Raw genomic sequence first — 27,731 nt, 5'->3', positions numbered from 1 at the left:
CACATCACTCCAGTCCATCAATTAACATCTTGTGCAGCAAAAAATGCACTTGGTGAAGGGAGCGTCTTATATATATATATATATATAATATATAATATATATATGTGTGTATGGGTAAACAAAAACTTTTATTTTGGATACGATTAATTGCGATTAATCGTTTGACAGCACTATTTTTAAAATGTTATATAAAAAGTGCTCTGTTACAGAGAATTCCTGGTTTGTTTTATGTGCACAGAATCATCAAGTAGTTTCTCGATTATGGAAAATACAAACCTTCTCAAAATCATTCAGAACAAGCCCGGTGCATTTACATATGAGGAGTATCACTATCAGACCGCCATGTGCGGACAGCTGTCCGATCATCGTGCGTTTGATGACTGCTGCTGCTGATAATGATTATCTGTCAGTGTGTATATAACTGTATCGGACAGGCCGAGGAAAGGCCCCCCTTCGGGACAGAATGCACGGCCCTGTGTGTTTAGACTGGGACCAGGGCTGAGGACACCGGCGTCCAGGACAAACCCAGGGCTGATTTACACGATCAATGAGCTCAAACTGTGTTGTTTAACCTCAAGTCTCTCATTAAGGCTGATGAAGATGAGAGCACATTTCCATTTCTCATGCTGTGTGGACAATGTGAACTGGACAGCAGGAGTCAAGCGTACTGAATGGCCTCTGATAGGGAGTTTATACCAAAAACTATAATTAACTTGACAAACCTGTATATATTTTGTACCAGACATGAATCTGTATTGTGCACTATAAGCTATTTAAAAAAGTAAATCATATCAAATATACTGTTCAACAGTTTATTTATTAAAAAAAGAAAAAAAATTAATCCAAGTATTTCATCACGGTTTCCACAAAAACTTTAAGCAGCACAATGTTTTCAAAGTTGCTAATAATAAGAAATATTTCCTAATCAGCATATCTGAATGATTTCTGATGGATCATGTGACACTGAAGACTGGAGTAATGATGCTGAAAATACAGCTTTGCATCACAGGAATAAATTACATTTTAAAACACATTCAAATAGAAAACACTTATTTGAAAATGTAATAATATTTCACAACAGTACTGTTTTTACTGTATTTGTTTAACCAAATTATGCAGCCCTGGTGAGCAAAAAAGACATTAAATAAATAAATAACAAACATCTCACCGACCCCAAACCTTTGGACACTATATACATACAGTATATATATATATATATATATATATATATATATATATATATATATATAATTTAATTATCTGTCTATATAGAAACTACATAAATATATAGCATGAAATTAAATTCAAAAGACATTTAGAAATCCATATTTTGTGCCAATGTTCTTACATTTTCAGTATACAGTATTTCAGTATTCATTTTATGTCCTAGCAACAGTTTTGAAGTTTAGTTCTGAAGCAAAAACCAGTGCAGTGCCCAGAGATGGATGGGTTTTGAAACACCAGCAATCTGTGTGCCACACACTTCAGCTCTGACCACAATTCAGTCATGTGATGAGATTCAGAGACTGAACCACCACAGCAGAAGCATTACAGTTTGCATCTATTCAAAACAGCCCGACCTCACTTTTACATGCAGATCAATGCAAAAGGAGAAAGAGCCAAAGTCAAGCATCACCTCAGTGAAGGAGTTATGTCACCAGGTGAAAGGTAGATGTAATTCAGAAAACTGTGAACATGTTCAAAGCCTTGCAAACACCTTGAAAGCCTGAGTTATTTAATAATCCAAATAAACAGGCAAAAAGTATTATGCATACAAGAGGAAAACTGTTATAACTGAAGGACTATGTTTTTTTTTTTTGGTCTTGCATGCTTTTTTTAAATGTTATGTTGTTTTTAAAAAGAATCCGATTATAAAAATACAGTCTTAAAACATACAGCAGCAGATTAGCCAAAATTCAGCTGCATAAGAGCATTTTGATGTTGCATTAAAGTAGCCTACTTCAAACTCCTATGATACACAGAAGACAGAGTGCATAAGCTTTACAGTTTAATTATAACCATTAATCATTAAAAATGCAAACCTATTTCAGAACAGTCAAATATCTAGTGCTAATTATAAGAAGCGTGCCACAGTTTTGAGCCTGTCACTGGACACACACACGCGCGCGCACACGCACACACGCGCACACACACACACACGCGCACGTTTGTTTCTGTGCATTGTGGGGACTTTCCATAGACTTCTATTACTTTTATACTGACCAAACAATATTTTCTCTCCCCTAACCCTAAACCTACCCCTTACAGAAAACCTGTTAGCATTGTTACGCTTTCAGATAAACATAATTTATCGGCCAGCGGGGCAGTTTTGTCTTTGCTGTTCCAGTGCTTTTGGAGGGCACTGTGTGTATATTATATATATATATTTATATTTATAAATGTGTATGTATATACAGTATATGTATGTATGTGTGTGTGTGTGTGGTTGTACATATATATATATATATATATATAGTTTTTTGGTGTTTGGCTTAGTGTTATGTTAGAATCATTATATTTCTCATACCTTTTGTTCTTTAATATTTTTAATTGTGTTTAGCTTTATTTTTCATTTAAATGTTAAGTTTAAAAATGTTGTTGTATGCATTTGTCATTTTCATTTAATTTCTTTATTTTTAAAATGTGTATAGGTAGTATTTATACAGTTTTAGCTTTTAGTTTTGGATCTGTTTTTAGTTGTTTTAATACTAAAATTGATTGCTTCTGTTGTCCTAATTTGGATAAAAGCATCTGCTAAATGACTAAATAATAAAATAATACTATTTTTTTATATATATTTTTAAAGGCTGGTCCCCACAATGTAGCATAAAACAAGTAGCCTACACACAAACAATAAATAAATTGTAAAAAAAAATACCAATATATTAAATAAAATAAATAAAAGAACTGAACTCTAATGCATTATTACAGGAGAATCTTTGAAATCTTAAATCACAAGATTTTGAGAAGATATTCTCATCTGAGAAAAAAAAAATATATATATTTTTTTTTATTCATATATGACATCTTTTGATGTTAGAAACGCAATTTGAATATGTATTCATAAATGTATTTGTAACTGATGTACACTTATCTGAGCTCCAAATAAAAAACATATTGTGGCGCCACCCTGTGGTAAGAAAGTGGAAGTGCGCCACTGTTTCACTGAGTCGTCACTTCCTGGTTTCCAAGCGGAAATAGCGGAGTTTGTTTGGTTACTATGATGCTTCATCTGCTTAGCAAAGATGCTATCCGGGATAGAAAGACCCAGAATCGTCTGTTCTGTGTGTTTTCAGGGTTGTTTTGACAGCTGCAGTGTGTGACACTATGGCGGGGGCTGATGATGAGGAATGCGCGCTTGTAAGTCATAATAATCAGAATAGCACCAGAATGTTTTGTGGAAATGCATGTAGTTTCTGAGATGTTTCATATATGCTTAAAAATAAATAATACATTTCGGTGGGAAAAAGCAACCTGTAAAGCCTGACACATGAAATAATTGTATTAATGGAACAGTTTATTGAAATAAATATAAAAGAAAATGCGTGTGTGCTGGATCATATTTGCTTCATCAAGCTTTTATGGCTCATATAATAATATGATATAGTGATGGAGCTCATGCTCACAATAATGATGATTGAGAAGTGAACATATACTTTCCTCAAGAGCCTTATGATCATATTTGATACTCACTTTTATTTTTTGTATGGATAATCAAGCAAACCCAAGTTCAGTCCAGTATGTGTTGATCTTATTATATTACTAACAATATACAAGTCTTACGTTTACTCAATAAAAACAGTCACAGCAAAAAGACACGTGAACCACTGGATGTTTTTGCAATTAAACATAAAGTACTTGCTAAAAAAATGTCAGCTATCAACAACATGTTGATCATTTATCAGAGGCTTATTTAGAAATGCATGTATCAAATATGATACAAGATGTTTTACAGAGTAATATATATATATATATTTAAAATAAATCTGTTTACCAGTGGTTTTCCAGTATAATTAAAATGCGTTGCATTGTAGGATTGACCCAGTTAATCAGCTTAAACCCTACTGAATTTATTGCCAATTTCAGGCCTTGATCTTATACTACTGCCAGGAAAAGTACTCCAGTCATGTTGTAGATGTTTCCAGTGAAGCTCAAAGGAAATTCAGTCATGATCCAGTCTTCGCATTCCTCCACGCTTATGGGCTGCTCATGCAAGGTGAGGAAACCCCTCTGTTTTCTATCTCTGTCTTCATTTGACGTCTTGAGAAATGGTCTGAATCCCTTGGCACCTGTTTGTTCTTTGTAATTTTATTGTTGTAGATCAAGTGTTGGATGCCATTCAGGAGCTGGAGCAGCTGAAGGAGAGAGGAGACGTTTCCCTCTGTGTGCTCATGGCTCTGGTTTATGCCCACAAGAAAAGACCAAACCCTGGTAAGAAATAAATGACTCTCTGCAGTGAATGGGTGCCGTCAGAATGGGAGTCCAAAAAGCTGATAAAAACATCACAATAAGCCACACCACTCCAGTCCATCAATTAATGTCTTGTGAAGTGAAAAGCTGCGTGTTTGTAAGAAACAAATCCATCATGAAGGCATTTTATGTTACTTCTGGCCAAAATACAAGTGCATAATCCATAATAACACTTCCTCCAGTGAAAAAGTCCATCATCTGTTGTCATCTCACATCAAAATCCACCAACATATTTGTTCAGCGCTATTTTGGACTGTTTTAAACAGTGCTTGATCTCTGCATATTTCTCTACTGATTCAAACCAGATGACTTTTTCACTGGAGAAAAAGCTGTATTATGAATCTAGAGGATTTGTATTTTAGCCAGAGGCAAGGGTTTGAAGTTAAACACATCTTGATGATTTGTTTCTTGCAAACATGCAGTTTTTACATCACAAGATGTTAAAGGAACACTCCACTTTTTTTGGAAACAGGCTCATTTTCCAACTCCCCAAGAGTTAAACAGTTGAGTTTTACCTGGCGGTAAGCACTTTTATCTTATCTTAGCATAGATCATTGAATCGGATTAGACCATTTGCATATCACTCAAAAATGACCAAAGAGTTTAGATAATTTTCCTATTTAAAACTTGACACTTCTGTAGTTACATATATCATAGGCTACAGAGCTGGGGACTACTTTCAGGCGCTGCGTAATATTATTGCGTCTGCTGCACTCATGGTACGGCAGCAAAATTATTACGCCATATCGGCCTAGAAAATCACAACTTTTCATTTTCCGTCGGTCTTAGTACACGATGTAACTACCTAACCCTATTTCCAAAAAAAGTGGCGTGTTCCTGTAATTGATGGACTGGAGTTGTGCGGATTACTTGTGGATTATTGTGATGTTAGTATTAAATGTCTCTTTAAAAATCCTTTGTGTTGCATGGAAAATGTATTAGCATACAGGTTTGGAGTGATATGCATGTGAATAAATAATAACAAAAGGTGTCTTGCATGTAGACCGTGACGTGATCCAGGAGCTGGATGGAAGGGTGAAGGAGGAGAGGAAGACGGCGAGTCCCAAAGCTCTGTATTACGCTGGCATGCTGCTGTGGCTGCTGGGCCGCAGTGACAAAGCCAGAGAGTATGTGGACAGAATGATCAAGATCTCCAACGGCTCTAAAGAGGTGAACTTTTCTAATGCATCTACCCTTTAGATTTCTGCTGACGTGGCTTTTCATGATGGGAAAAGGACTGATCAACCTGTCTGCATCAAAAGGATAAGTCTGATGGTGGGAAAAAATTCTGCATCTTCCAAATTATGCAGCAAGATGCATTATTACATTTGGCCTGTTAATTCCTGGTGATCATAAAACACTAAACAATGACTTTTTCAGTTCATTAAAAAATTTATTAATATTTATTTAAACATCAGGGGTCCAAACGTGTAACATGACTCCTTTAAATATAGTTATAGTTAAATAAAACTAAAACCATAAAAACCTTTTTCATTTTTATGTAGTTAACATAGTGTAATGTGCTAAAATAACTAAAAATAAATAAATACATATAAAAAAAAACAATACAAATACTAAAAAAATTTCATTAAAATGAAAACTAAAAATGACAGTCTAATTCAAAATATTAATAAAAACTTTAAAAGTTTCTCAATGATAACTAATAACACTGATGATCACCAGATTGTCCACATATTTTGTTGTTTGTTTAATATTGGGATCATTGTTTTGTAGGGAATTGTACTGAAAGGCTGGATTGATCTACGATCTAATAAAGATGCTTATGCAAAGAAGTCTGGGAAATACTTTGACGAGGCCCTGAAGGAGAAAAGCGACATTTTTGCTCTGATGGGGAAGGTAACTCTATTTCTGATCACCATTTAATAATTCAACAAACAGAAAATTCCTTATTGATGCACATTTTTTATTTACTTTTTTCAAAGGTATACATCTTAAAGGTGATGTGTGTAATTTTTAAAAAATATTAATACTTTTTAAAATACCACAGAGAATCAACTTAAAGTGATTCAGAGGCTGATAAATGTTGAAGTGAAATTTCACTTAATCTCAAAAATATTAAAAACATGGGAAACTATGTTAGAGATAGTGAAAAAGGAGGCGGCGTTATTTTCTAAATTTTCTATTAAATGGCAATAATAAAAATAAAATATTTTATTGTGCGTAAATGAAAAACAATGCAATTTGTTTTGTAATGCTCTAATTGTGTCTTTCTGTCAGGTACATTATTATGAATTTCGTCAGAATTATTCTGGTGCTTTAGAGACCATCAACCAGGTGATTGTGAGTTACCCGTCCTTTCTACCTGCCCTGGTCAAGAAGATGAAGCTGCTGTTGATGCTACAGGACTGGGAACAAACTATAGATGCAGCTCAGAGGTAAAACTTTTATTTAATGGTTTAAGTAATATTTGTTTTTGTTGTTGTTTTTTAAATGCATAAATGCACTCTAAAAGCTCTCAAAGACTTTCAGAAGCGAGCTGCATTCAAGTGCAAATGGAAATTAGATGTGATTCCATGGATTTGTACAGAAAGACTGGATCATTGTTTCTCTTTCCCTGTTGGATGAGGGCCAGCGAGAGGCAGAATGAAAAGGGCCTTTTAGACTGATCACTAAGAGCCGTACGAACTCCACGGCGAGACCTCAAAGGGTCTGTTTGAAAACCAGTTCTCTCAGGTGGAGCTGGATTGTGATTGTTCAAGATAATTTATGTACAGTATTTGCTCTAAAATTGCTTAAAAGAGACATTTTGTATGAATGAATGAATGAATGATGCATTTATATAGCGCATTTATTGTGTATTGCCGTACACTCAAAGCACTTTACAATCATGTGGGGGGGGGGGGGGGGGGGGGGTCTCTCCTGTAAATCAGAGGGACTATAATTTAAACTAAATATTCATTATAAATAAATAAAAAAATGAATGCAAGAAGTAACATACTTGAAAAATCTCATTCGAATAATCAAATAATCACTGTTTTCCACTAAATGTACATAAAGAAGAAGAATATTTAATAATTCTCATTAATATGCATGAATATAGCAATAATATACTTTTTAAAAACATTCAAATATAATGCAGGAGCTGCTGTGCTGATGCAAACTAATTGTTGAATTGAATCGCTTTGAATTGATTCTTTGAGATCGACCATTTAAACTGATTCCTGGAAATGAATCATACTTTAACACCAAAAGGACCGTCAAAAGTTTAGTCGTTTAACAAGAAAACACAATATAATTAAATTCTTCTGTAATAAAAACTGATGACAGGCAGTTTTATAGTGTGGTGTTTGTCACAGAATAAAGTAATGTTTATAATGGATATTGAAGATGCATATCTAAATATTCAGGAAATAATTGCTTTATGCAAAGACATAAATGCATGTCTCAGAACATCTGTTTTACACATCAACTGATCCTGATTCTGTCATCTTCTGAACTTCAGGCTTCTCCAGCGAGATAAAAATAACCTGGAGGCCCTGAGGATGCTGGCGCTGCACTCTCTCTGCAGGGAAGGAGATGTTGGAGAGGTGTGACATTACAAACATATGTGTGTTTACTCAGATTAAATGCCAGAAAAGTCATTTATTATGGGTTCAGATAGTCTGAATTGCTGCATTAAATTTAGTTCCTGTTTAGTTATTACACTTCAACCTGGCATTAATCCTTCATGAAGTTCTGCTTCATATTTTGAATGTATTTGTGATCAAAACCTGTCAGAAAAGTCTCGAAATCTGATATAAGGTGATGCATGACAATTCAGATTCATTTATGTGTTTGAGTGGTGGCATTGTGGATCATATTTTGTGACTATAAATTTTATTATGCATTTATGAATATATATATATACGCTGTCATTCAAAAGTTTGCTTCTTCAAAAGTAAGATTTATTTATTCATTTATTGATTTTACAAGCAATTATTACTTCTATCCAGCAAGGAGCCATTGCACCCCATTAAAAAGATTTATAATGTAACAAAAGATTCAAATAAATGCTTTCTTTTCATCAAAGAATCCTGATGTCTCACGGTTTCCACAAAATGTGCAGCAGCACAACTGTTTTCAACATTGATAATAATAAGAAATGAGCAGCAAATCAGCATATTAGAATAATTTCTGAAGGATCGTGTAACACTGAAGACTGGAGTAATGATGCTGAAAATTCAGCTTTGATCACAAATTCAATTTTTACGTTTCAAATTGTAATGATATTTCACTATCACTGTATTTACTGTATTTTCGATAAAATAAATGCAGCCTTGGAGAGCTAAAGAGACTTATTTCAAAAACATTAAAAGATTTACTGACCTCAGACTTTTGAATGGTTCTCTCTTTAACGATTCTCATTCATTTTCTTTCGTGTTTTTTTCAGTGTGTAAATCAACTATCAAATCTGATCAGTAATCTGGACATTCAAGAACCAAACAATCCGGAGCTCTTCTACAGGATGTCTTTAGCGTTCACTCGAGTGGTAATACTCATCCATGGACATACAACTTAATATTCATTTGAACCTTAAGATTAGAATCCTGCAAAGAGCGGGAAATAACATGTTTTAATAGGCTGTTGTTTCATGAAAGATATGATGCTGCAGATTATGGCAAGCCGTTTTGACTTTTATTCATTCACAGGATATGAATTCTTGATATCAACAATTTAATTCTTATTATATCAATAATTAAATCGTTGATATCTGTAATTGTATTTTCACTAATTAAATGTCACCTTAAATGTCACCAAAATGAATTGTTGATATCAAGAATTAATTTCTTACTATTACTTCCAATTTCACATATCAGAAATACAATTCTTATTAGTAAAAATGTCTATTTTTGATGTCAAGAATTAAATTGTTGATATCAGAGATTACCCTCCCAATTGTTGATATCAGAAATACATTTTCAGATATCAGAAATTAACATGGTCACTAGTGACAATTAAATTGTTGATATCAAAAATTAGCATTTTAACTAGTGAAAATGTAATTGCTGATATCAAAAATAGCCAAAAATATCAACAATGATGTGAATATCTGATCACTCTGCAGTGTGGAAGAGCTGAGAAGGTCCTTCAGCACACTCACAGGATGGTGGAGCGGGCGTTTGCACAGGCTTCGAGCGACTCTGAACTGGCCACAGAGATGGGCTATCAGCTGGTTCTGCTGGGCAGGGTGAAGGAGGCCATGAAATGGTACAAGACAGCAATGACACTCGATGAGAGCAGCGTCTCCGCTTTGATAGGTGAGAGCAAAAGAGAGCTTATCAAATAAATTATGATGGATGAGTCACATTCAAACAAAGCCTTTGTAAAATGGCTTTAAATGCACATCTGTGACAACAAATTATATATTTATGTGCAAAGTGGCAATTGAAAACAGTCTACAGTTACACTAATTAATTATTTACAGTATGAAAAAAAGATTTTTCATCAATACCTGTATTTATATATTGAACAATGAATGGTTGGAAAATAGTTTTTAGTAATTGCTGTTGCCGTCAATTCGTAAATGCAATCTTTTGCATTAAATTGGCTAAAATTGAGTGATTCAAATCAAACGATCAATTAAAGAAAACTTGTTACAACTTGAAACTTCACTAAAAGACTGTCTAGGATCAATGTTGTGATTGTTTATTAAAACTATTAAACTACAGTTGTCAACATTTCAAGTGGATCAAAAAAGTCATCCTAAGACAAGAACGAGTATTGTTTTGGTTTTAGGACAACTTTGATGAAAGGTTTTGATCCAAATGTTGACTACTATATTAAAAATCATTTTTGGTAATTAGAATCTGAAATAAAATATTATCAGATAAAAACTTAAACATTTAAAACTAACTAAATGTAATTAATAAGTGGAAGTACTTAAAATGACTAAAACTAAAATTGAAATCAAAATCAATAAAAGTTAAATAGCGTTATTTAAAAAAAAATGTACACAACAAAATTACTAAAACTGAAAATGTAAAAATAAAAGCTAATATCAAATATTAAAAAGCACTATAATGTCTAGCATGCCTGGCGTATTTTTTTTAAATGTTTTAAATGCATTACTAGAAAGAGCATTAACTGAGTGGTTTTGGTGTTTGGTGTTTGTGCAGGTATCATCAGGTGTCAGCTTATGGAGGGACACATAGATGATGCAGAACAACAGCTGGAGTTCCTAGCAGAGATCCAGCAGTCCATTGGCAAATCAGGGGTGAGAAACCATTTCAACGACTTACTATGTTATCTTAAAAAAACAATGTGAGCTCTTGGAACAATGTTACACAGAGAGACTCTTTCCAGAATATTTCAACAGAATTTAATAAAAGATAAAGAAAAGCATTTTTGTAGAATAATATCTATCTTTGATTTGGTTTATTAATCCACTTATGTTGTTTTTATCCATTGAGTCATCCACAGTGCGTAACAGAGCCTGTTTACTCAAACCGAGACTCTTGTCTGTGTGGTTTAGCGCACACTTAAACAAACACGCACATCTGCTTAGTGAAAAACAGCTGTCATGTTATATTTGTAGAGCAACAGATGTATAACAAAAACAAAGCTTCTTTCTTTTTTATTTTGAGCTGTGCCTGAGGAATTAAACTGTACAACATTAGTGAACAGATTAATTAGCACGTGACATGGTCTTAAAGCACACGATAAACAGAATCATCTTTAAGGGTTGCTTAATCTGCGTGTTTGTGTGTGTTAGGAGCTGTTGTATCTGCGGGCGCTGTTGGCTTTGAAAAAGCGTCGGCCCCCAGACGAGGCGACCAATCTGTTAAACGACACGGTGGACGCACACTTTTCCGCCCTGCAGGGTTTGCCTCTCAGCGTCGAGTACTTTGAGAAGCTCAACCCTGACTTCCTGCTCGAGATCGCCAAGGAATACCTGGCGCTGTCTCCTGCCAAGGTCTTGCCTCTCTTGCGCTGCCATGCAAACAATCAGAACACACTGTATGCTGCCTAACAACATCCTAGCAACTGTCTTTTGTCCAGCCTTGGTTCTATGTCTGTCTTGATGAAGATTACCCCTGTAGTTTATTGGCTGATGTTGTTTTCGCTGCAGGCTCCAGCTCCAGGTCAGCCTCCTGCACCTCAGCTGCAGCACTGTGCATCTGTGCTGGACACGGTGGTCAAAGTAGTGCCTGGACTGCGGCAGGCCGTCTTTCTAATGGCCAAAGTCCGATTTCAGTCAGGTGTGTGCATGTCTGAGTTCTATTTTCTGATAAGTATGATTGTATTGGTATCTTTCTATTTATTTTACAAGCAAAATCAAACATCATGGCTTGATCTAATTGGGTGAATCTCTCAAACTTCTTTCACACAGGCAGTATTATTTTAGTATCACTGAGATATTATTATAGTTTTTATGAATATTTTGAATTAGTTTATTTTTGGATTTTATATTTTAACTTTAGGCAAAGTTTTAGTATTTAGTATTTTTGTATGTTTTTGTCATTTTTATTACTTTTTGTCTATATAGTTTTTATTATTTTTTTATTTCAGTTTTGTTATTTTAGTACATAGTTAAACTAAATGAAAATGAAAAATGTTGCTTTTTGTACTTCGTTTTATTTTAGTTAATGTTTATTTTATTTAAAGTAACACAATATTTTATGTTTTTAGTTTAAATTTTAGTTAAGAACCGTATAATAAGACTGCTTCCAGGTAATATTTCACCTCAAAATCAAAAGAAAAAAAAAGAAGAAACTATATTTTGTTCTCAGTACTGTAATGGGGGAAAAATTATGTATTTTTCAAATTGCAAAGTGCTTTATACAGCATTTATTGTCTTGTTAATTTAAATAAAACTGTTATTTTACAGTAATGATAATATTGGGAAGTAAAAATAATAATAATAATAATAATAATAATAAAACACTAAAAAAATCTATAATTTTTGTCATCCAAGTAATAATGTTAAAATGCAAAAATCCAATCACTTTTTTAATATAAGATATAATTTCTTATTTTTGACCAGTTTGTTCAGTAAGCCAGGTTTATGATCTCTTCATATGTTGTCCCCCTACAGGAGATATCGAGGTGGCCCAGAGCAGCCTGCAGCACTGTTTGGATCAGAACCCGGCCCATGCTGACGCCCATCTCCTCATGGCTCAGATCCATCTCATGCAGGGCAACTTCAAGCTCTCCTCCCAATCTCTGGAGCTCTGCCTCAGCCACAACTTTGAGGTGACACAACATGCCAGCCATACTGAACTGCAGAAGTAAACCAGTTTCAGGGTATTGATTTGATGGGACTGAATATGTGGTTTGTTTGCGCTCAGATCCGCGAACATCCTCTGTATCACCTGATAAAAGCTCAGTCTCAAAGGAAGATGGGGCAGCTTCAGGAGGCCATTCAGACGCTGCAGATGGCTATGAGTCTGTGTGCTGTGAAGAGAACGGGCTCCTCAAACAAAAGACAGAGTAAGAGAGTTGAGCTCAGCTCACCTGACTGCGTATCTGTGTTCCTGGAACTAGCTGAGGCTCTGTGGCTCAATGGAGAACAGGTTAGAGTTTAACTTTAAAACTTTTCCCCCCAAACATTTCTTAATTTTCTTAAAGGAACAGTTCACCCAAAAATGAAAAGCTGCTGAAAATGTACTCACTCTCAGACCATCCAAGATAAGTTTGTTTCTTTATCAGAACAGATTTGGAGAAATGTAGCATGCTTACCAATGGATCCTCTATAGTGAATGGGTGCCATCAGAATGAGAGTCCAAACAGCTGATAAAAACAGCACAATAATTTACAAGTAATCCACACAACACTAGTCCATAAATTAACATCTTGTGAAGCCAAAAGCTCTGTATTTGTAAGAAACAAGTCTATAATGAACCTGTGCTACTGGCCATAATCCAGAATAATGCTTTCTCCAGTGAAACGTCTATCCCTTGTTGTCCATTCTTACTTCAGAATCCATTTATATATTTAATTAGAACTGTTTTGGGTTGTTTTCACTAGTAAATGGTGATTGATCTGTGCATATTTATCTCCTAATTCAGACAGGACAACTTTTTCACTATAGAAAGCAGTATTATGGATAGAGGACCCATATTTTATCTGGAAGCAACATTTGGAAGTTAAAAATGTGTTAATGATAGATTTGTTTATTATAAACAGCAGCTTTTCACTTCACAATATGTTAATTGATGGACTGGAGTGGTGTGGATTACCTGTGGATTATTGTGGTGTTTTTATCAGCTGTTTGGACTCTCATTCTGACGGCACCCATTCACTGCAGAGGATCCATTGGTGAGCTTGTGATGTAATGCTACATTTCTCCAAATCTGTTCTAATGACGAAACAAACTCATCTATCTTGAATGACTGGAGCGTGAGTAAATTTGAGCAATTTTTTTCACTTTTGGGTGAACTATTCCTTTAATAATAAATAGTGTGGTTTATTAGTGTTATTTTGGTCTTTATTGTAGTAAAATGAATATTATTTTTGCTAGTGCTTGGGGTTAAAAGTTGTTCTGAATTTCAGCATGAGGCAGCTAAAGTGATGCAGGATGCCATAAATGAGTTCACGGGCACTCCAGAGGAGCTTCGAGTCACTATTGCCAATGCAGACCTGGCGCTAATGCGAGGAGACACAGAGCTGGCACTGAGCATGCTCAGAAACATCACGCCAGAGCAGCCCTACTGTATACAGGCCAAAGAAAAAATGGCAGACATCTACCTGAACCACAGGAAAGAGAAACGGCTTTATGTGAGCTGCTATAGGTAATTCATTTTTATTTGTCAAATTAACTCCTCATATTCACTACATGTATTATAGCTTACAAAATATGTTTTTTACAGTATATGGGTGAATATCATAAATTCATGTCCAGCTTTAACGCAAGCTCTGATACACCTGTGCAAACAATCATCAGACACTCGTATTCAGAACATTAATGTATCCGTGTTCTCATCAGGGATTTGGTGGACAAATTGCCGAGCCCTCATACCTTCCTGTTACTCGGAGATGCCTACATGAACATTCAGGAGGTGGGAGAGATTCTAGTTGTTTATTCTGATGTTTACATTTGTGTTGAATGTCGCAGTTAGCAAAGGTTTTTGTTTAGAGACTCAAATATCTGTGTTTTTTTTTTTAATATGATGTCTCTCTCAATCCCCACGCAAATATTTACTATACAGTGTAAACAGTGATTCGTTATCTGTCTGGAAAATTCATTGAAATTCCGGAACCCGTTTTTTTATACGGTTCCATTAAGGTTTTTTTTTTTACTTTATCATTACAGTTTCTTATTACAAAAAATAATTTCTACTTTAATTGCGAACTAAATTTTATTTTATTTTTTAAAAATGCAACAAATTCTATATATAATAATGGTATAATACTATACAAATAAAATATACAGGTGCATATAGATGCATCTCAAAAAATTTGAATATTGTGAAAAAGTTTAAAACTCTTGAAATGCAATAAAACAATAAAACTCTTGAAATGCACCTTTACTTTACATGTAATGAATCTAGAATATATGAAAGTTTCACTTTTTGAAATAAGTAACAAAAAAAAAAAAAACTTTCACGATATTCAAATTTTTTGTGATGCACCCGTATTTATTTTTTGCATAACAATTTTATTTTATTGTTATGTATTTATTTATCTGCATTATGGTAATAAGAACTACACGGAAAATGTGTTAAATTATGAAAATATTTAAGCAAATATATGTATATACACTCACCGGCCACTTTATTAGGTACACCTGTTCAATTGCTTGGTAACACAAATTGCTAATCAGCCAATCACATGGCAGCAACTCAATGCATTTAGGCATCTAGATGTGGTGAAGAGGACTTGCTGAAGTTCAAACCGAGCATCAGAATGGGGAAGAAAGGGGATTTAAGTGACTTTGAACGTGGAATGATTGTTGGTGTCAGACGGACTGGTCTGAGTATTTCAAAAACTGCTGATCTACTGGGATTTTCACACATAACCATCTCTAGGGTTTACAGAGAATGGTCCGAAAAAGAGAAAATATCCAGTGAGCAGCAGTTGTGTGGACGAAAATGCCTTGTTGATGTCAGAGGTCAGAGGAGAATGGGCAGACTGGTTAGAGATGATAGAAAGGCAACATTAACTCAAACAACCACTCGTTACAACCAAGGTATGCAGAATACCATCTCTGAACACACAACACGTCGAACCCTGAAGCAGATGGGCTACAGCAGCAGAAGACCACACCGGTGCCGCTCCTGTCAGCTAAGAACAGGAAACAGAGGCTACAATTCTCACAGGCTCACCAAAATTGGACAATAGAAGATTGGAAAAACGTTGCCTGGTCTGATGAGTCTCGATTTCTGCTGCAGCATTCAGATGGTAGGGTCAGAACGTAAAGAACATGAAAGCATGGATCCATCCTGCCTTGTCTCAACGGTTCAGGCTGGTGGTGGTGGTGTAATGGTGTGGGGGATATTTTCTTAGCACACTTTGGGCCCCTTAGTACCAATTGAGCATTGTTTAAATGCCACAGCCTACCTGAGTATTGTTGCTGGCCATGTCCATCCCTTTATGACTACAGTGTGCCTATCTTCTGATGGCTACTTCCAGCAGGATAATGCACCATGTCACAAAGCTCAGATCATCTCAGACTAGTTTCTTGAACATGACAATGAGTTCACTTTACTCAAAAGGCCTCCACAGTCACCAGATCTCAATCCAATAGAGCACCTTTGGGATGTGGTGGAACGGGAGAATCGCATCATGGATGTGCAGCCGACAAATCTGCAGCAACTGCGTGATGCTATCATGTCAATATGGACCAAAATCTCTGAGGAATGTTTCCAACACCTTGTTGAATCTATGCCACGAAGAATTAAGGCAGTTCTGAAGGCAAAAGGGGGTCCAATCCGGTACTAGCAAGGTGTACCTAATAAAGTGGCCTGTGTGTGTGTGTGCATGTTTATGTGGTTTATGAGGACACAAATGTGTATAATGACATGGGTATGACAGAGGTATTACAATATGAAGGTGGTTTATGAGGACACTGCCTATGTCCCCGTAATTCAAAAGGCTTAAAAAACATACTAAATGATGTTTTTTTTGAAAATCTAAAAATGCAGAAAGTCTCCTGTGAGGGCTAAGTTTAGGTGTAGGGTTGGTGTAGGGCAATAGCACACACAGTTTGTTCAGTATAAAAACCATTACGCCTGTGGAGAGTCCCCATAAACCACAAAAACCAACGTGTGTGTGTGTGTGTGTGTGTGTATATATATATATATATATATATATATATACATATATATATATACATATATATATATACATATATATATATATATAATATTTTTTTTTTTTTTTTGTGTATATATAATACTGTTAAAAGTATGTGAAAAATGAAAAAAAAAAAAAGAATTCATGAGATTCTCCTAAACATGGTATCTGTCATGTCAAATGAGTCCTTACATTTCAGTTGGACATAATAATTTTTTGTTATCACATTGTTGCTTGTGTATGAAAATAATGTTCTCTGCTGACAGCCGGAGCTGGCCATTGAGGTGTATGAACAAGCCCTGAAGAAAAACCCCAACGATGGAGCTGTGGCCAGTAAGATTGGAAAAGCACTTGTCAAGACCCACAACTATGTGAAGGTAAGTGAAGAAGAGTCTTTGCAATAATATCTCTTTTAAACTTAGAGTGTGAGTTTTCAAAGTGGGTTTTTCAAGGAGCTCATTTTGAAAGAAGCACACTACAGTCAAAAGATTTTGAATGATAATATTTGTAATGTTTTTAAACAAGGCTCTTCTGCTCACCAAGCCTGCATTTATTTGATCCAAATTACAGCAAAAACAGTAAAATTTTGAAATATTTTTACTATTTAAAATAACTGTTTTCTATTTTAATATATTTTAAATTGTAATTTATTCCTGTGTTTTTAAAGCTGAATTTTTTGATCCTTCAGAAATCATTCTAATATGCTGATTTGCTGCTCAAAAAACAATTATTATTATTATTATTGTTGAAAACAGCAATATGAAAACAGGAGAAGGTTTTTTTCAGGTTTCTTTGATGAATAGCAAGTTCAGAAGATCAGCATTCAATCAAAGAATCCTGAAAAAATGTACTCAACTGTTTTAAATATTGATAATAATAATTTTAAAAAATGTTTCTTGAACAGCAAATCAGCATATTAGAATGATTTCTGAAGGATCATGTGACACTGAAGACTGGAGCAATGATGCTGAAAATACAGCTTTAATCACAGGAATAAACTACATTTTAAAGTATATTCAAATAGAAAACAGTTATTTTAAATAGTAAAACTATTTCACAATCTTACTGCTTTTGCTGCATTCAAATAAATGCAGGCTTGGTGAGCATGAAGAGAATTCTTAAAAAAGTAGCATTGGTAATGAATTTCTGTTTTAAAATGCAAAAAGAGGTCTTATTCAGTGGGGATTGTCAGTAAGAGTAAACGTAGCTTCCTTTGTTAGAAGCATTTTCCTCTGTTAATACAGTTTTCTGAATGCAGTTTCTCTATGAACTTTTCCCAGGCAATTAACTATTATGAGGCGGCGCTGAAGAGCGGGCAGCAGAATTTCCTGCGTTACGACTTGGCTGACCTGCTCATGAAGCTCAGACAGTACGAACGCTGTGAAAAAGTCCTGCAAGAGGCTCTCACACATGATCCTGGTGAGAAACAGCTCAGACATTCTGAAGTTATTGTGAAATGGGGACATCTCACTTCAGTCACCCCTAAAAGAGATTTTTTTTATTAGTGCTTCATTCAAATTGAACTTAAACTGCGGTTTCCAAAAGATTAGTGGAGAATTGAGCTTGTTTAGATATTGTCCGTGATATTTTTAAGTCTGATAAGCGATGAAATCAATGTTTCAGCAATAAAGAGGAATAATGCATGTCTGCTGAGTATTATCACTTGTATTTTACACTATATTTACTACACCTTAGAAATGCTGAATTATATGTTTCAGGGTGTGTATTCAACAACATGTCACATGACTGACAAATTAAATCAGGACTGTCCTTTGGGTGTGTCATGGGAGAACAGGGGTGTGCATTTTGATTGATGTTTGGAAGCTGCTTCAGCTTAATGTAATTTAAAAAAAATGGTGTAATACACAGTGCAGTTGCTTTTTTTCAAGTGTGATCGGTTGTGTGTTTCTGTTTTTATTTTTCAGTGAATGAACTGCTGCTTCTTACCGAAGATTGTCGCTATCTTGTGCTTCTCGCCAAAGTCCAGAGCAAAGTCAATAAAAATGACGAAGCGCTACTGTCCTTACAGAGAGTGAGTTGAGTGTCTTTTTCTGGGAAACAGTGTTATTGTTAGCTATTTAAAAACTTACTTTATTTTGCAAGTAACTGAAATAATCAGTTTAAGTACTAAAATTACTAACATCAATTTATTTTCCTTTTTTGTGTACCAATTTTTATTTTAGTCTTGATTGATTGATTGATTTATTGTTAGTTAGTTTTATTGTAATGAGAACTGGGAGGGAAAATGTGTCGTCATGACAATATTTAAGCAAATCATTATATATTATATTATATTGAAAATGCAATATTTTATTGAGATTTATTTATTCTGAAACTAAATTTAAAATGTATAAATACAATTAAAATAAATGGAAGCTAATTAGAAATTAAATACAAAACAGAAAAATCATAAAATTACTAAAAGGAATACTTAAAATATAAAAATAAAAGCTAATTCAAAATAATAAAAATAATAAAAATTTAATATAAATAAATGTGCATATATATATATATATATATATATATATATATATATATATATATATATATATATATATATATATATATATATACACCCTATATTTACTCATTTATATTTCATGTAGTATGCAAGTATGTTTTCAAGTATATAAATAAACATACTTTGGAGGGTGAGAAAATGCTGACAGAATTGAAATTTTCAAGGTGAAGTGTTCCTTTAATTTCACGCCCAAAGCGGTTGTTTGAATTGTTGTGAAATTGTTCTTCCTCCTCAGGCGAGGGATGTGCAGGCGAAGGTTCTGAAGCGCGCTCAGCTGGAGCAGCCCGACTCGGTGCCTGCACAGAAGCAGCTCGCCGCAGAGATCTGCGCCGAAATCGCCAAACACTGCAGCAGCCAGCGCGGCTACGAACGAGCCGTCAAGTTCTACAAAGAGGCGCTTGTGTACTGTGAAAGTGACAGCAAGGTCGGTGTGGCCCGGATCAGTGAGTCCAGTGTGTTCCTCTGCAGCTGGATCTGTCCATGTGTGGTGCTGCATTTGAACACGGCACAGGCCTGCATTTGACTGCAAACCATCACAAATCAATCTTATTTACAATACTACATTATATATTATTAAATAGCTTATATATTTGTATATATTAAGTAGCTACTGTATGTGGTGAGGATTAATGTGGGATAATTCATTGAAGTACACACTTTGTGAAATGAAAAAGCGCTTCACCTAATTTTATTTTCTCTTTTTATTAGGAACTATATTGACACAAAAGCACAAAAATTGTGTCATCTTGATTTCAAAACAGTATAAATAAACCAGGGTTATGAAATTTAACCACAACTTTAATATAACTTTAACTAAAATATAATATTATAATTTTTTTTTTATTTCAGCTAGTTCCTAAGGCAGTATGTCTCATTTTTATGTAGTTTATCATGATTTACTAACATAACTCAAATTAAAAATAGCATTTGATTAAAATTATGAATAAAAACTGTAATAGTACCTCAATTATATTAAAATAACCCTTAAATGAACTTAAAACACATTTATATTAAGTTGTCGTTAAAATGAAAATAAATAAATATTGCATATAATATTTTTCTTTTTTTCTATAATTTTTTTAATTCACAGTTAAGCACAGTTTACATTTGTCAACAAAGCTAGTAATTCAAGTACAGTACATTTACATCCATGAATTTAGCAGATACTTTTATCCAAAGTGACTTAAAAGCATGTGCCAAATGAATAAATGTTTTTTGCTGCTCTTTTTTTTTTTAATTTATTTATTTTATTTTTTTATGTGCAAGATAGATAGATTAGAATGCACTTAAATAAAAAATGCATGTAAATAAAAATGTGAAACTTTTTGACAGAAAATAACGATTCTTTTCAAAAGCAGCAGACGTTCCAGTATCCCAGTGAACAGCTGTGCAAGTAAATGTGTGTGTCTGTGTGTTTGATCAGGTGATGTTGGAACTGGCTCAGCTGTATCTTACTCTGGATGATGTCGAGGCCTGTCAGCAGCAGTGCAGTGCCATTCTGAGGAACGATCCGGTCAACGAGTCGGCCACACTGGTCAGTTTCTGCTCCTCTCTTATAACCTCACACCAATGGACCAATCAGATCAATCTGGAGGCGGAAAAAACATCTTGATTGTGTAGAGTTCTAGAAGGAAGATTCTCATTCATTTCCTTGAACGTTTATTCATATAAACGTTCAAGTCAAACTTTTTCATCATTCAATTATTTTAAGATTTTTTTTACACTAAAACCTGCATATTCTCCCGCAGCTCTTTAGTTTTTTTCCTTTTCTTATAGCTTTGCTAGGCAGAAATGTGGTGAACTTCTCTTCTCTGTGTTTGTTAGATGATGGCAGATCTTATGTTCAGGAAGCAGGACTATGAACAGGCTGTATTTCACTTCCAGCAGCTCTTGGAAAGGAAACCAGGTGTTGTTCATCTCCTGACCTTTCAAACGATTACGCCGTTGTTGCAGCAGCCCCCTCAGCTTTCCTTCCAGATACTTGTCTGGGCTGCAGGGGAAACCTAAGCAACCAGGAAGCTGTAATGAACTCATTTAATCTCTTCCCCTAGACAACTACCCAACGCTGTCCCGCCTCATTGATCTGCTGCGCAGAGCCGGCAAACTGGAGGAGGTTCCAAGATTCCTCGAGATGGCAGAGAAACACTCATCGAGGGCCAAGTTTGAGCCTGGATACAACTACTGCCAAGGGCTCTACCTGTGGTATGACTATAAAACATGAAATAGAGGGTTATGCTTTATGATGGTAATATAACGTTTCCCATATGAGGTTTTGTCAACCCCTTGGGGTTCATTAGTTAATGAAAGCTAATATACTAAATCATATAATTATTATTATTTTTTTAATTATGAATTCATTTTAATTTTACAGTGAAAAATAAAACACTTCATATACAACTTACATTTTATTTGCATACTTTCGTGTCATGTGGGTCAGCAATATATGGATTTTTAGAGAAAATATATATATATTTTTAAAGGAGACATATTATGCCCCTTTTTACAATATGTGATATAAGTCTGTGGTGTCCCCAGAATGTGTCTGTGAAGTGTCAGCTCAAAATACCCCACAGATAATTTATTATATCATTTTGAAAACGCCTATTTTGAGTGGAAGCAGAAACACTCTGATTTTCGTGTCTGTTTCTTTAAATCCAAATGAGCTGCTGCTCCCGGCCCCTTTCCAGAATAGAGCTGTGCCATTTCAGCTCATACCTGCTAAAAACATCTGTTTTGGTTCTGATTATCATGTTTATTTTATTAGTTGATCTGCTTCTCAAAGGTACACCGGTGAACCTAACGATGGGTTACGCCACTTTAACAAAGCCAGGAAGGACAACGACTGGGGCCAGAATGCAGTGTACAACATGATTGAGATTTGTCTCAACCCTGACAATGAGACCATAGGAGGAGAGGTGTTTGAGAACCTGGATGGAGACATGGGGTACGTCCTGATCCGTCACTCAAGATGCATCCCATTAGTGTCCTTTATTCTGTATTTGCTGTATTGCACACATGTACTTTCACAAATGATGCGTTTCATTTGTTTGTGTTCAGAAACTCTACAGAGAAGCAGGAGTCAGAGCAGCTAGCCGTGAGAACGGCGGAGAAGCTCTTAAAAGAACTGAAGCCGCAAACCCCAGCGGGACACGTACAGCTGCGCATCCTGGAGAACTACTGCTATCTGGCCACCAAACAGAAAGCCAACGTGGAAAGAGCTCTCAACGTGTTCATTGAGATTGCAAACAGTGAGGTGTGTGGACATCACATGATGGATATGTTAAATACACACACATGCACAGCACTTTTATATATGCCTGAATCACTCCTTCAAGACAAACACTCCTTCAAGACAAACTTAGACTTGAGTTCAGAATGTTTATTTAGAAACAATGCATTAGATTGATCAAAAGCGACAGTAAACACATTTATAATGATACAAAGCAGCATATTAGAATGAATTCTGAAGGATCATGTGACACTGAAGATGGGAGTAATGACTCTAGAAATTCAGATTCAGGAATAAATTACATTCAAATAGAAAACAGTTTTTTAAATTGTAATATTTCACAATATTACATTTTTTACTGTATTTTTGATTAAATAAATGCAGCCTTTTTTTTTAAATCTTACCAACCTCAAACCTTTAAACAGTAGTTTATATGATATTCAGCAGGCTTTTGTTACTTCTATAAAGGCACAACCTCAAACCTTTAAACAGTAGTTTATATGATATTCAGCAGGCTTTTGTTACTTCTATAAAGGCACAACCTCAAACCTTTAAACAGTAGTTTATATGATATTCAGCAGGCTTTTGTTACTTCTATAAAGGCAAGACACTATAGGCAAAACTTTCTTTTTTCAGGCACTGGTGTTCAATATGTTTTTTTCAGACTAGTAGAAAGAAAACCTCCAAAATACCCATCTAGGTGTTTATTTTATTATACTTCATCTATTTGTGTCTGTAGATTTCAGTTATAATACATATCTTTAAAGGCTGTTTCTCAAGAAATCAGATGTCAGAAATCTCTATTTCAGTATCACTTACACCAGACTTTACTATTTGTTCAATGCTCTTCTTTCATGCTTCACAACAACATTTACTCAACTACGCCTAAATGTCTGTTTGTTCTTTACAGAAAGATTATGTTCCTGCGCTGCTGGCCATGGCCACTGCCTACATGATCCTGAAGCAAACCCCTCGAGCTCGAAACCAGCTCAAACGCATCGCCAAGATGAACTGGAACATCATTGATGCGGACGAGTTTGAAAAGAGCTGGCTGCTTCTGGCCGACATCTACATCCAGTCGGGAAAATACGACATGGCAGGAGAGCTGCTGAAGAGATGCCTTCGACACAACAAGGTGACACTGAATTCATTCAGCTGCAGTATATATCACGATTTGTGCTGAAAATTCAGCTGAAAAATAGTAAAAGATAAGTCTTTTTAAAGGTAGGGTAGGTGATTTCTCAGAGGCTGGCAATAGCAAGCTTTGAAAGCATAAAATCCCACCCTCTCTGCAAATCACTCTCTCAGTTTGAAAGTGTTTGTTTCCTATTCAATCCCGTCAACTTGCAGAATGGGGCTTTTCATATCATTAGCAAACCGTTTCTACCCAAGGATGTTGATTTTTAGAAGGTATCTGTTTGAGATGGCGAACAAGAATGTGGTTTGGGTAACATTAGCAACACCTTTTTATTATCTGTTTGATAACTTAGTCAAGCCAAAAGCTAATGATATCCATTACTATTACATGTCCAGTGTTGTAGAGAGCGATTAGATAAAATGCATTATCATTCCGATACATGGACTTGTAGAAAAGTAATTCACTCTTTCTCTTCTTTGAAATCAGTTTCTGTTTCAAACATATATGGCTGAATGAATCCAATATTGGCACTTGCCATTGTGTAGCATTTACTTACTTCAGTTAACAAAGTAATTATGGAGCATGTAGTCAGATGGACTAATTTAAATATTCATAAATCTGTGTATTCTAAATGAGGTATGGGTGTAGAGTTATATTCAAGCCATTTCAAGCCAAAAATGTTTAAATATGCCATTTTAATTATAAAAATAAGGGTTAAAATGAGTGATTACAGTGGAAAATGCCTCTTTTTAGATGATCTGTGATTCAACACATTTGATTATTTTCTCTTTTTATTTGTAACTTGATGAACAAAATCCAAAAGTGTGCAAAACTTTTTTGCTAACTTTTCAGAATATCTAAAATTAGAGATGCACGATATTATCGGACTGTTATCGGAATCGGCAGATAATGGCTTTAAATGTAAATATCGGTATTGGACCGATATGGAAAATTATGCCGATATCATGTCTTACCGATAAGAAGAATAACTCCCATGTGCTCAGGGGTGTGCTAGCGATTAGATCACGTCAGCAGTATGGCACATTCACCCAAGCAAAGTTTTGCCTGAATGATGATTAGATTCACTGTTTTAAATCGCTGCATTGAATCTGAGAATGCAGGAACAGAATGACACGTTCGGTGTATGATAGAGTAAACCGTAATAGCACGTGCAGCAGCTGCAGCCTCCTCCGGGTCCTGTTCGGTAAGGCGTTTTAATGCGCAGTCCTGAGCTCACGTCTCAGAACCCTGACTGTTTCTATAGCAACCGGGACTTCTAACGGCAGCTGCAGTGACGCGCTGACTTTACCGATTAACAATTGGCTCTTTCATTCCGAAGGTGGGCTTCCTGCGATTAAGCAGCCATATTGAGCGTTGCATTTTCCCCCATTCAAAACTATCCGAGTGACACATCTTGGGTATTCTGAAGCTATAGTCTTTGATTCAACCCAGCGCTGGGTAAAATATGGGCAAACCCAGCGCTTGGGTTGTTTTGACCCAGCATTTTTAATCTTAAATCTTAAAATAAAATGTTAGTTACCACTGCATTTTTCAGAAAAATCAAATGCATTGATTGATACATAGTTTATTTATAGTTATTGTCAAAGCTTCAATGTACTGTCATTATAAATAACGTCATTATTATTTAAAAACTAACCAAAAACAAAAATAATTTGCTTAGAATTTCCGCACAGGAGAGACTTGGCGTTGTTTCCAAACAAAAGGAAATATGTTGGCATCGGCTATCAGCCAAAATGAGTTGAAAAATATCGGATTTTGGCAAAAATCCAATATTGTGCATCCCTATCCAAAATATTAAAAACACTTACAGAATGATGTCTTAACATGTTTTATAACAGTCCTGCTGCAAGGCATACGAGTACATGGGCTACATTATGGAGAAGGAGCAGTCGTTCAGAGATGCTGCCATGAATTATGAAATGGCCTGGAAGTACAGCAATCAAACCAATCCCACTATCGGTAAGATTAAAGCCCCTCTGACGCTCTGTACTGCTCTCATGTGTGTGTTCACATCTCTTATTGACATCAGCATGATGTTTGTTTACCAGGCTACAAGCTCGCGTTCAATTACCTGAAGGCCAAGAGACACGTGGATGCTATAGATGTGTGCCATAAAGTGAGTACGCAAGAAATCCTGCTGCGAATATAAACGTCTAAATTAGTAAATACTGTACTGAGACCAACGGTCAGATTCCAGACATGTTTTTTCCATAGAAAAATAATTTTTTACAAATAATGTTTAAACGTTTCTAGACAGACCATATCATACCTATATTATATTTAAAACTTTACTAAAACTATAATAGCTAAAAATATATTAAATACAAAAACAATTTAAATAAATGCAATTAAAAAAGTTATCCTGTTGCATCTTTTTTTTCTTTCTTGCGTCTCACCCTCAGGTTTTGGACGCACATCCCAACTATCCACGCATCAGGAAGGACATCTTGGACAAAGCAAGAGCAGCTTTAAGATCATGACAGAAGGACTGGTGTGTTGTGTGCTGTTGTGATCTCATCTGTAATTTCATATAAAGTGCATTTATAAGTGTCAGTATATGAAATATTTTGATATGACTACATGCAGTGTTCATTCAACATTAAAATCAATCATTAATAACGGTGCAAGATTTTTCCTAATGTACACAGAAATAAATAAACTTTTGAAAACACTAATGTCAGGCTACAGATTCCATAATATGCACATTTTCTGTATGCAGCAAAGCACGCTGCGCAGAATACTGAAACCCACAATGTGATGGGCTTGACCTTGCATTCTCATTGTGTCTCTTTTTGCCTCTTTAGATGACCTGCTTGGCAAACAGAACATTTTTGCCTAAAATTTACTCAAAACTGCATCAATTTCCAAGTTGATAACAGTGAGGTCATGTGAGAACAATGTAGCATACGTGTGTTTAACTACATTCTGGGTGGAATATAGCTTATTATGCTTCATACTACACAGTACATGATATATATAATTAATTTGTTTTACTATGCAGTATGCAATATGTATGGCTTTGTTTAGAGTTTATCAAATGCAAATATAAGACAGTATGTATTTCTCCAAGTTTTCTGGCCTCGAGCATGGATTTAGTCCTGAATCTGTGTTGTATGTGCCACTTGAACTCAGGGCAGAATTGAATCAGTTTATTTTTCCATTACAACTCTTTAACCATCTAATGCTGGTGTCCACTACAATCTTCTGAACCATGGTGTGATGTTGCATCCAGTCCATATATATTATAAATGTGTGTATATATAATAAAAAAATGTATATACATATGTTTAAATTATATTTCTTTCTTTATAATTACATTCATTATTTAAATAAATATATTATATTAGGCTATACTTAAATATATATATGAAGGCATATATCCAGGGATCAATTTCCTGGAATTTGTCCAAATATAGTAGTTTCTCAGATGTGGGGTTTTGCGAGATTTACAGAATAAACTTTTAGCTTGACAGTGTTACGGAAAAGAACTTTAGTTGTGCAATAAATCCACATCAATTTGATATCAAATAATAAACTTTGAGTTTCATCAGAAGCAGTATGCATATGTCAACCTCCAGCAAGAGTCCGACTTTCTCACTGAACTCTATTACAGCGAGATTCAACGCGAAGCGACACAGAGGGAAGTTAAATCTCCAGTATCCTACAGATGAACACTCTGAGCCTCTCTGGTATTCTTCTCTTGTCCGGTTCGTGTCCGGTTTCTTTTCTTTGCCCTGCAAACACAGAAGCTCTTTATGAAGCCCATGTGCATGGGGGACACGGTGATTAAAATCCTCAGGCTGAGCATGTCTGGTGAGTGTTTTCTATCATTTCTATAATTTAATGTGGTAATACGTCTAAGTGAGTTTAACGTAGTCGAATGTCACCCATCACTGATGTCAGATGCTGCATGAACAAATGTATTTAGAGTCGTGGAAATATATGATGCCAGTAACGGGACCCTTCGCTTTTGGATGATTTAGGTTTGTGTAACATTAGGGTGTGAATTATTATGGGGGTCTGTCTCTACTAATTAAGGTTTAAATGTCCCTAAAAGAAATTCATAACAATAGGTTAGGGGTCTTAAAAGTAGGCTATATTCTTTTTGCATGCGAGTT

At 35.1% G+C, this 27,731-nt stretch overlaps 1 protein-coding gene across 1 annotated transcript; it reads left to right on the top strand.

Annotated features, from left to right (window-relative positions):
* Positions 1 to 3,193: 3,193 nt before the first annotated feature.
* Positions 3,194 to 26,903, top strand: LOC306876815 (tetratricopeptide repeat protein 21B-like). Its single transcript, XM_079428228.1, has 29 exons — positions 3,194 to 3,360; positions 4,087 to 4,216; positions 4,321 to 4,431; positions 5,474 to 5,640; positions 6,205 to 6,327; positions 6,709 to 6,866; positions 7,934 to 8,018; positions 8,861 to 8,959; positions 9,536 to 9,728; positions 10,587 to 10,684; positions 11,183 to 11,383; positions 11,540 to 11,669; positions 12,506 to 12,663; positions 12,759 to 12,983; positions 13,963 to 14,201; positions 14,396 to 14,468; positions 16,971 to 17,081; positions 17,985 to 18,123; positions 18,630 to 18,736; positions 19,461 to 19,649; positions 20,649 to 20,759; positions 21,050 to 21,131; positions 21,277 to 21,427; positions 22,008 to 22,169; positions 22,283 to 22,478; positions 23,365 to 23,589; positions 25,452 to 25,572; positions 25,662 to 25,729; positions 26,016 to 26,903. Exons 1-29 carry the CDS (start codon positions 3,328 to 3,330, stop codon positions 26,091 to 26,093), a joined length of 3,963 nt encoding a protein of 1,320 aa, XP_079284354.1. The 5' UTR covers positions 3,194 to 3,327; the 3' UTR covers positions 26,094 to 26,903.
* The last annotated feature ends 828 nt before the right edge of the window (positions 26,904 to 27,731 follow it).

The sequence above is a fragment of the Barbus barbus genome, assembly GCF_936440315.1.
Source record: "Barbus barbus genome assembly, chromosome: 11".
Taxonomy (NCBI): domain Eukaryota; kingdom Metazoa; phylum Chordata; class Actinopteri; order Cypriniformes; family Cyprinidae; genus Barbus; species Barbus barbus.
Note: the sequence above shows the minus strand (reverse complement) of the source record. Positions and strands in the feature narration are given on the sequence as shown.